The sequence below is a fragment of the Lontra canadensis genome, unplaced genomic scaffold, assembly GCF_010015895.1.
Source record: "Lontra canadensis isolate GAN:19392208 unplaced genomic scaffold, GSC_riverotter_1.0 scaffold66, whole genome shotgun sequence".
Classification (NCBI taxonomy): domain Eukaryota; kingdom Metazoa; phylum Chordata; class Mammalia; order Carnivora; family Mustelidae; genus Lontra; species Lontra canadensis.
This window is the reverse complement of record NW_022631060.1, coordinates 5,805,686-5,816,065: the sequence shown is the minus strand read 5'-3', so window position 1 is coordinate 5,816,065 and position 10,380 is coordinate 5,805,686. Positions and strand designations below refer to the sequence as shown.

The 10,380-nt window shown below is 60.6% G+C and overlaps 1 protein-coding gene across 7 annotated transcripts; it reads right to left on the bottom strand.

Annotated features, from left to right (window-relative positions):
• Window positions 1-382: 382 nt before the first annotated feature.
• KLC2 (kinesin light chain 2) lies at window positions 383-9,701 on the bottom strand. Of its 7 annotated transcripts, none has more exons than XM_032879530.1 (16): window positions 9,612-9,701; window positions 8,507-8,781; window positions 5,763-5,993; window positions 5,549-5,618; window positions 4,714-4,936; window positions 3,914-4,001; window positions 3,719-3,820; window positions 3,450-3,623; window positions 3,243-3,342; window positions 2,531-2,580; window positions 2,357-2,424; window positions 1,823-1,931; window positions 1,561-1,719; window positions 1,360-1,484; window positions 1,093-1,150; window positions 383-773 (listed from the first exon to the last, which is right to left on the bottom strand). In XM_032879530.1, exons 2-16 carry the CDS (start codon window positions 8,732-8,734, stop codon window positions 690-692), a joined length of 1,869 nt encoding a protein of 622 aa, XP_032735421.1. In that variant the 5' UTR covers window positions 8,735-8,781; window positions 9,612-9,701; the 3' UTR covers window positions 383-689. The 7 variants fall into 7 exon arrangements, with proteins under 7 accessions (XP_032735421.1, XP_032735424.1, XP_032735417.1 ...); XM_032879533.1 differs by having other exon boundaries at window positions 8,507-8,744; window positions 9,612-9,630; XM_032879526.1 differs by lacking the exon at window positions 9,612-9,701 and adding an exon at window positions 9,445-9,596.
• Between the last annotated feature and the right edge of the window lie 679 nt (window positions 9,702-10,380).

Here is a 10,380-nt window from a genome sequence, read left to right as displayed (position 1 = left end):
CCGGCGGTGAGAGGACGGGCAAGGGGAGGGCTCTCCGTCCTGGGGCATGGGGCGCTGATGGGGCGCTGATGGGGCTCAACGCGCCCCTCAGAGGCCAGGAGGAGCGCGAGAAGGCCCAGGGAACCCTTTGGGGAGGCGCCGCCCCCCCGAGATGTAGAGCCTGGAAGATACCACCGCGCGGAATGGGGGTGATTAAGGCCTGGGCGGTACCACTAGAGAAGGGCACGGTGAGGGCATAACTGGGCAGTACCGTGGACTGAGGGGAGGGGCGCGGCCAATAACTTATTTCTCTATATACAGAAGCAACGGCCGAGGGGTGGGGGGCAGAAGGGCAGGAGTGCTGAAGGGACCGCAGGTGCTTAGTGTTCTTGGGTCCGGGGGGGGGGGGGGGCTGGGGAGGGCGGGCCCCTGAGTCTCTATCTTGGAGACTCTGGCCAGCCTCTCACCTGGCCCCGAACCTAAAGAGGGGGCCCTGCTGGATGGAATAAATAAGGGCCGGAGCTGGAGCGGGCAGGCCCAGCCTCCAGGGCTCAGGCTGAGATGACAAGGGAGGAGGTTACCCTGAGATTGAACAGAAAAGACGGGGGTTCTTGGGAGAGACAGGTGGGGCAAGCAGCAGGCCCATGCGAAGGGCTGGGGGTGGGGTCAGTGCCGGGTGAAGGCTCTGGCAACTGGCTGCCCTTTCAGGATTAACCCACGAGGGAGCTTCGTCGGGAGAGGTCCATGGAGCTGGAGCTGAGGGTGCGGCTGTCGGAGAAGCCGGTAGCTCCAGGCTGTGGGCAGAGCAGGCAGGTGGCTCAGTGTCGTGCTGCTGCCCGGACAGGGCCCAATCAGCCAGAGTCCCTGGCCCTCCCGCCCACCTCCACAGTCACTGTGTCCGCCCTGGCCACTTGCATGTCCACCCCCGGCAGGAGCTGGGTTTCCCTCATTTGTCTTCCCAGAGTGCAGCCCAAAGCCAGGCCCGGCAAGAGCTGGAAAGGTTTCAAGATGGACCGACGTGACCGACAAGCTCGGCCAGTACACAGGACATGGTTTCTGGGCCCTGGGGCCTGGGCCTCACTGCCCAGTACCCCCACACCCACCCAGCCATACCTGGACGGGCTCCTCCACACTCTTGTTGAGGAAGTTGAGGGAACTGGCCCGCTTCATCCTGAGGAGAAAGGAACGCCTGGATTTGCCAAGGGTGGAACGGGGTGAGGGAGGAGGTGGGAAGGGGTCAGGTGGGGGCTGGAGACGGAGGCTGACGGGAGGGGAGCAGATCTGGTGGGTGGTGGAGCTTACGGGAGATGAGGGAGTTCACCTGGGTCAGGAGCTCATCTGGGGTTGGTGGGCTACCTGGTGGCTTCTTGGAAGGCTCACCTGGGGTTAGGAGGCTCCTGGGGGCCACCACCCTGCAACTTCTTCACCAGCATCTCACTGCTGCGCCGCAGGGCATCTCGGAGCTTCCCAAAGGAGCCGCTGCGCCGCAGGGAGCCACTACCGTCCTGCGGGGCGGACCAGTCTTTCTCTCTGCCACACTGACAACCCCTCTTCCTGGCCCGGCCCAGCCCCCAGACTCACCCCGCTCCACTCAGCTGCAGGCCCTGCCTCCTCAAAGTCAGACTCAGGCCGCGCCCCGGCACCCCCTGCCGCATCTCGGCTGCCCCGGCGGTCTCCACGCCCGCCGCTGCCATCTTTCAGCAGTTCCACCACCTTGGTCTGGCTTGCGGGGTCCAGGCCCTGAGGGAGGAGCAGGGCGTATCGGCTGGAGCCCTGAATCCTGACGGGAACACGCACGGCCACCCAGGTCCCTGCCCACACCCCCCCATGCCTATTGGCCCACCTGCTTGCGGCTGCGGCTGGCACAGTCCTCCAGTGTATGTGCAGCTTCTAGCTTGCCCTGGCGCCGGTACAGGGCCCCCAAGCTGCGCAGGGTGGTGTTGACTGTGGGGCTGTGGACGGGACAGCAGGGTGGTGTCCAACTCCGTGTTCCCCGAGGAACCATCCCGCCGACCAGAATCTCTCCCGTCTTGTGTCCAGCCCTGTGCTAGGCCTACTTAGACTCTCCTGTCTTGGAATTACCCCAGGTTTCCAGGGTTGGGAACCTGGTCCCAGAGCCCTAAGTGGGATGTTGCCACCAGGACTAAAAGCTGGGAGACCCAAGGGCAAGATAATCGGGCTGTCCCAGTACAGAAAGCCTTTTTGGGACAGGTGGCCTATGACTCAGTTCTCGAAAGACAAATTGACACAGAGGTGTGTGTGTGTGCGCACGCGCACGCATGAGCATTATGCAGCGCAAAGCTTGGACTAGGCCCCCACCCAGGATGCTGCTTCCCTGCCGTCTGTTCCAGTTCCAGCCGTGCCCTGCCGTCCTCACCTGTCTACTTTACAGGCCTTGTACCAGCTGCCATATTCCCCGTAGGGGGTGCTGTCCCGGCGCTTGTCCTGGAGGAAGGAATGGTCAGGGGAGGTGGCAGAAGCCCCTTCCCTCTACACATCCCTCAGCTCACCCTGCCTCCCCAGAACACCCCAGCCCTGCCCACAGAGCTACCTTGCTCTCCTCCCGTTCTTCCGCGTGCATCCAGATGGGCTTGTTGTCCCCTGGGGGGAGAAAGGGGGCCGTCACCAGCCTCCCATATAGGCTTCTCCTGGTTGAAACATAGGACTGGGGTCTGGGGAGGGGGTCGGGGGTACCCAAGAAGGATCAGGATTGGGCTTTGTTGAATGAATGAAGGTATGAATGAATGAATGAGTGAACAAAAAACAGACTCGAAACAATACTGACCCTCTTCTGGAACACGGAGATGACATGGCGCGGGCCTGTGTTTGAGGGGCTTGGGACAGAGGGCTGGGGGGAGCGGGTCCTTAAACGCCTCAAGTCCACAGCCTGGGACACATGCTGGGCCTGAATGACACCCAGGCTGGGCGACCCCAGAGAAGGAAACGACTGACCACTGGGGGCCGGAAGGTGGCTTCCCAGCCGGGAAAACATCCGGGGTGGGCCCTCATGGTGAGCAGGAATCGCCCAGCGGAGGAAGGGGAAGACTCTGCTAAGGGCATACGCAGCGCCGGCAGGACCCGTGAGGCTGTGTGAGTTGGGCGCGTGTGTTCACACGTGCGTACACACGGCTGGGAACCAGCCAGACCCCACAAGGGCTCAAGTATTTGAGCCAAGGGCCAAGCTCAAGTATTTGCCCTGGGTGCTAATGGCCGGCCAGGCTTGCGCTGTGTGAGCCGGGGGCACATGGTGGTCTGAGCCTCACCATTGACGGAGCCGAACTCTTTCTCGTGGGCGCGGGTGAGGATCTCCTTGTACAGGGTCTCTGCGTCCTGGTACTTGCCCTGCTTCAGGTAGCAGGAGGCCTGGAGGAAAGGGCCCAGAGAGCGAGCGGGGATATGAGGAGCTGAGCCCTCTCCTTCCTTTCCCTTCACTCCTGCCCTCACCCCGCCCCACTCCCGGCTCAGGGTACCAGGTTGTTCTTGGTCTTGGCCACGTTGGGGTCATCAGGCCCAAGGCGGGTGGCGTAGATCTCCAGGGCCCTGCGGTAGTAGTGCTCCACCTCCTCGGCTTTGCCCTGGTTCTGGCACAGCAGGGCCAGGTTGCTCAGCTGCTTGGCCACGTCCGGATGAAACTTGCCCAGGACCTAGGATAGGAGCGGAGCCGGCGGCTGGGCTCAGGGCTGCCCGCAGCCCCTGCCTGCTAGGCCCTGCCGGCCTGCCCAGCCCTGCCTGCTCCCACCTTCTCTCGGATTTCCAGCGCCCGCTTGCACAGGGGCTCGGCCTCTTTGTACTTGCCCCGCTTGCCATACAGAACTGCCAGGTTGTTTAATGTTGCGGCCACCTGGGGGGGGGGCAGAATCGACGCTCAGTGACCCAGGGCCCTGCCCAACGCAGGGCAGGGGGCAGCCCCCACCTCCCACCCACTCTCACTCACAGCTGGGTGGTCTTTGCCCAGTGTCTTCTCACGGATGGCCAGGGCATCGTTGAGCAGGTGGGCAGCCTCTTTGTACTTGTTCTGGTCCCTGAGTGCAGGCAGAAGCATGGTGAGGGGTGTCCTCCTGCCCAAGGCCCTCCCCCTGTTGGTCCCAGGTCCCCAGGGTCACTCCTCTGGTATTTACTGATGAGTGGATGCGATTATGATGCAGGGGTTGGGGAGACCTGGTCAGCCTCTGCCCCCCAGGGGTTTGGGGGGACTTTGAACAGTTTACTCACAACTCACCAGGGCATCGAGTACTGGGATATGAAGTGCCAGACTCCCCAGGATTTTACCCCAACTTCCTCAGGCCCAGTGCACCTTGTTGTCTACTCCCCAGGGCCTTTGCTCATACTGTTCTTTCCAGCAAGGAAAACTTTTCCAACCCTCTCATGTTCTGGGCAACTCCTCTTTCACCAAAGACTTTTTTTTTTTTTTTCTTTTTAATTTTCTCCCCAAAGACCTGGGCTGCCTCCCTTGTGTCCTTAGAGTCCTCATCAGGTGCTGTCCCCATCCCTAGCTATGCCCAAGCCTTTCTCCTCCAATAAGTCTATCTGTAGCCCAGACTCAGGGAGGCCCTAGGCACCCCATAGGCCCAGGCCTCTCTGGGCATAAGCTCCTCATTTGCCGCCGGGCTGCCTGGTAGAGCCGAGCTGCCCAGTCCTGGCCCACAGCAGGGACCGGGGGTTTGTGACCCAGGGCTGGAGCCCTCAGGCAGTGTGCAGACTCCCACGGATGCTTGTGACCAGAGGCGCCCTCACCGATAGACCAAAGCCAGGATGTTCAGCATGGTGGCGACGTCAGGGTGGTCGTGGCCTGAGGTCTTCTCCAGGTCCTCGAGCGCCTGCTTGCAGAGTGGCACGGCCACCTCGTAGCGGCCCTGGGAGGCGTACTGAATCACCAGGTTGTGTAGCGTGCGGAGCCGCGCTGGGATTTCATAGCCCCCGTGCTGGGCAGCCACATCCCCTCCTCCAGGGCTGGGGGCTGCAAGGCCAAGGGCAGACCAGGTGTACCGACTGCCCCCCAGGGTGGGGCTGGCACATGCAAGCCATGCCTTTGACCTACCCGACAAGTCACTAGCTATTCTGCCTCAGTGTCCCCATCCATAGAGTGGGTAGAGTCCTAGCCACAATCCCTCAAGCTGTGTGTTGTAGAGCAAGCCGCCTAACCCCCCAGCCGCAGCCTCCCATCTGCAGGAGGGAGACTTGGACTTGGGGGCTCGACGCCATTAGCAAGCCGAGCACGGGCCTTGGGCTCAGCCCTGTGCATGCGTCTTCCTTAACCCTCAGAGGAGGCTGAGAGGGAGAGAAACCAGTGGTCCCAGGATGACTAGTGGCAGAGCACGACTTGAGCCCGGGCCAGGCTGCTCCAAAGCTCTCCACTGCGATACCTGTTCCTCAGAGCTTAGGGGGAGAGAAGCAACATGTGAGACCTGCCTGACGACTCCAGCATGCTGGGCTGTGATGATCAGAAACGCGGCGGGAAAGAACACGGTGGACTTTTGGTCACCGTTTCTGGTGACCGCTGGGTCCCAAGGACAAGGAGTTCCCACAGCTCCCCCCTTCCCCCTCCCCAGAACCAGCCACCCCTCTGCACCTGGGCTCTGCTCCTCCTCGTTGGGGAACAGGTCATCCAGTGAGTCTTTGGGGACATCCCCCTTCTCCTCCTGAGGACAGAATGACTGTCAGGGAAGGAGGGGCATGGCGGCCCAAGTGTCAGTGGCTGGGTCAGAGCCCAGTGGACTCCGTGTCCCTCCCTGCTCCCAGGCCCCCCGCCCGATGGCCCTGCAGCAGCCGTGGTGGGGGCTTACACTGGGGGACGTGTCCTCATCCAGCTTGCGGATCTGGCTCATGAACAGCAGGTGCTGCTTCTCCTCCTCGAGCTGGGCCACGGCCTGCTCGCTGCGCTGCAGCTTCTGCTGGGTTCCGGCCAGTTCCTCTCGCAGCCACTGGTTCTCCTGCACTAGACGCCGCACCTGAGCCCGCAGCTTCTGCTTTTCTGACTCCACGGCCCCCAGGTGGCTCGACAGTGCCAGGATCACCTGTGGTGCCAGCCAGCCAGGATGAGGGCTAGTCTCGTCCACCCCCAGCCTCGGCCTCCTGGGGTGCCGGGGCCTGGCCCTGCCTATAGGGCTGAGGGCCACCAAGTTCTCCTTTCATCAAGGGAGTTTCCCCCGAAGGCCCCAAATAGACCCTAGTCCAAGACCTGAACCCAGGAGGTTTGGGACCACCCCCCCCAACCCCACCCAGTTCCTTCCTGCTGGGGTCAGGCCCTGGGTTCCCAGGCTGGCTCTGCTGGACTCGGAGAAAGTCCATCCCCTCCCCTGGGCCTCTAGCTAGTCCTCTGCATTAAAACTCCCGGTTCCCACCTCACTGACTTGATCACAAAGAGGGCTAGCTTGGGTTCTGCGCTTTCCCTGAGCTAGCTGTTCTCTTCCTTTGTCTCTCCTGGGGGTTGTACCTAAGCTCTGCTGCCACAGCCACTATCCCAGTGCCCTTTACCCCAGGGCTAGCAATTTCCTAAGAACCCTAAGAAGTGGCTGAAGGGACACGGAAAGACCCCATCCTGATATCTGCCAAGGTAAGCCCCTGGTCTTATGCAGCTCCTAGAAAGGAGAGGTGTATGTGTCCCAAGCCCCCTGGGAACCAGAGGGGAAGGGGACCCAGAGGCCTCAGCTTCAGCCCCTACCCGTCTTTCCAACCTCTAGGACTCTTTTCCTGAGCCCTTAAGTTCTTCCTGCCTTGGAGTCTCGTACAGGCTTTATTCTTTCTCCACCCTTCACAGCCAGGGTCATTCCTGCAGCCCCAGGAAAGAAGGGCACTTTCCCTCCATGCCATCCTCTTGCCCATCTGTGTCGGTGTCTGCGTGTACTAGGAGGGGGACCCCTCTGTGTTTCTCTCCATACCCGGCAGCCAACCTGCCAAGGAGGGAATGACCAGCACACTGCACTGCCACAGGGCCAGGCCGTCTGGGACCCCGCACTTTCTAGTTGACTAGCAAATGCGTAAGTGACAGGTGTTTTCACAACCACTAGCTTTTTAAAAAATTCCCTAAACAGCCTGGAAGTATACACAGCAGATGGCATGAGCCCTATTTTAAAGACAAGGAAACCAAGATGATACCACCTGGCCAGGATTTATGGAGCCAGACGGCATCTCAGCCAACACACTGCCCTGGAGAAAGTGTGTACTCCTTGTCCACCTCTTGTCCGCCTCCTGAATTATCTCCATCAACATATCGTCCTGGCAGCCCCAGTGTCGAGAGGACCAAAACAGAACCCCTGGTCATGTGGGCTTTCTTGCCCCCTTCACTTGCTCCAACCACAATCTGGGTTACTCTGCCCTCCTCTCTCTCTCCCTCTCTCCCTTATTTCACCTCCAGGTCCTGCTGGACCCACCTCCAGAACATCCAGAACACCCAGAACCAGGTCCTTTCTCTCCTCCCTCACAGCCACCTCTGTAGTCCAGGCTACCATTCCTCATTTGAATTCTGGCAGTGGCTTGCTAGCTACCTGCCACCTGCTTCCATCCTTGATGCGCTCCATATGGTTCATTCTCCACCCCTCAGCCAAAGGGAGTTTTTATTTTAAGACTCTTTTATTAAAAGTAATTTCTACACCCAACAAGGGACTTGAACTCACAATCTCAGAATCAAGAGTCACATGTTTTACTGAATCAGCCAGGCACTCCCAAAGGAAGCTTTTAAAATCTAAGGCGGACTGTATCTTTTGACTACTGAAGCCCTCCAAAGGCTTCCTGCTTTTCTGAGAAATACGACCCAAACTACTAAGTTGCAGCATGATCTGGCTCCTGCCTTGGCCACAGGCCTCTCCTGTCCCTCTCCTTCCCCAGAAAGCTCTGGTTAGACAGGTCTTCTCTCTTTTCTCCCACCACAAGATCTTTCCTATCTCAGGACCTTTGCACATGTAACCTCTTGCCTCCCTCCCTTTTCTGGAGGCCAGTTCATTTCTTTCTTCAGGTCCTGGCTTAAATGTCACTTCCTTAGAAGTCTTCCCTGACCCATAAATAAGACCTCCGGCTTTAAGCTATCTCAGGATCTTGTTCTCTGTGTAGAACTTAATCACAATATGTAACAAATGTTCGTGTGTTTCTGACTCTCTCCCCAGTAGATTAGGGCAGAGATCTTGTCTCTTGTTGGACCTGTGTCTCTGGCACATAACAGATTGCCTGGCACATAGTGGGCACTTGATAATTTACCTGTAAAGGAATGAATAAGAGAATGAATGGGGGAGGGGGCGGTTCTTAAGGATCTCCCTTTTTGTTCTCCTATGCTTTTGGCCTCTGCTACCCATCAGAGAAGTCAGGAACAGGGTTCTGCATGGGGACTAAAGGATGATCAGGCTCTTCTGAGGCAAGGAGCAGCTGGGGTTTTCAAAGCCGGTTCATTTTTCACCAGATATTTACTGAGGTCTTACCCTGGGCTCCAGAGGCCACATGGTTCCCTGTTCCGGTTCTGTTCCTACACTGCCAGGATTCCTCTGGAAGGCTCCATCCCTCCCGTAACCTCCCACCTCAGCATCCCACACCAGCCTACCTGGGCCTCCCCCAGACCCAGCTCGATGGCTTCCAGGGAGCGACGCAGGAGGACACATCGCTCCTGTGAGCCGGGCTCCGCCTCGCCAGCTTCATGAGCTACCAAGGGAGCGAGAAGGGCACGATGCTCCCCGCGTAGGGTCTCCAGGCCTTGGATGACGGCCTTGGTGCCCAGCACAATCTCATCCTGGCTCAGCTTCTCCTCCCGCGGAAGCACCATCGTAGCCATGGCGTGCCGCCTGTGAAGGCGAGGGGGCGGGCAGGCGAGTGCCGGGCCTGGGGCCACACCGCCGTCCGCCCCGAATTAGGTAAACACCTCCGGTCCCAGGACGCCTGGGTCCCCAGGGTGCCCGGGTCCCCTAGCCGGCAACCCACACCGTGACCGCGCTCGACCTACAGAGGGCGCGCCCAGCTCGTCTCGGCCGGGGAGACGCAATGCGGTGAGGCCGGTGAGGCTGGACCCGGATTCGGCCCAGACCACCGGCTCAGGCCGGCTGGGGACTTCCCCGGGGACGCCCCTAGCCAGGACAGGGAGCGCTGGAGGACGGTCCTACAGGGATCGTGGAGGCTCACTCCCGTGCAGGAGACCCCGGCGCCTCTAGGGGATGCAGCCCCAACCCCTCGGGCAGCCCCTTCCCCAACAGGCAGGCCGAGTCACAGAGCCCCTCCTCTAGGGAAGGCCGCCCCTTGGGAGACCCTTCCCCTAGAGGGCCTTGAGATATCGGCTTCTTCGTCCACCTCCCACCCAGGCCGCGCCCACAATGACCGCTCCCCAGAAGCCGGCGCGACGCCCCGCGGACCCCCCTCCCCTGAAAAGGCCGAACTCCCGCCCCCGGCCACCAGGACCGCGCCCCCTCCCAGCAGGCCGGCCTTGTTCTCCCACAGCCTGCGCCCACGACGACCCCTCCCCTAGGCCGACCCAGAGGCCCGTCTCCCGACCTGATCCGCCCGCGCGGACCTACGCCTTCGGCTCGGGCCGGGATCCTGCTCAGGTTCCGGCTCCCGCCCCGCTTCACCCGGACCCGCACCCGTGAGCGGGTCCCGCCGCCTCCATCCCGCCGGCCTTCCCAGCAGTCCCCGCGCCGCCTTAAAGGTGAAGCCTCTACCTCGGCGGCGTCGGAGGGGGCGAAACGCGCTCTTCTCTTCCCGCAGGCTGCCTTAAAGGAGCGCGCAGGCCGGAGTCGCTTAGGGCTGGGGCGGGGGGACTGGGGCGGGGCCATGAGATGTGGGGGCGGGGTCACTGCGGGGGCGGGGCGGGGGCTCCCCGAGGCACCGGTTCCCAAAGGCCACCACCCCTACCCCCGCGGCCTCGGATTCCTCAACTGTACACCGCCCCGAGGCCGCAGGGGTGTGCAAAGGCTCGGGAGATCCTAACCCTGAATGCACCCAGTGCCACGGCCAGAGAGGACAGCGGCGGAAACCGAGGCGCAAGAAGAAGGCCTGGCCTCCTCCGAATACAGAACCAGACTTTTGACATTTATTGACATTTATCGAGGTAGTTGCCACTTCCTGAGCGCTTACTGTATGTCGGACGCCTTGATGCTTTAAGTGCATGTACTCATTTAATGCCCACAAAGACCCAATGAACCGAGCACTGCTGTTACCGGCGTCTTCCAGGTCTGATCCCAGGCCCCTTTGTCTATACAGACTAGTTATGCCCCTCGCCCAACTTTCAGAACTGTTTATGTCCCTGTGGGATTCGCAGTAGTTTAGGGCTGCTTCCTAGGGGAAGGGCTTCTTGGCCCTAAGGGAGAAAAAGTTGACGAAGGGCACCTGGGCATCTCTGGAAACAGACAGTCTTGTCCCTGTGGGTGAATGACCACAGTGATGTCTGTTGACCACTCTGCCCGGGCTCAGAGTAAATGTCACCTCCTC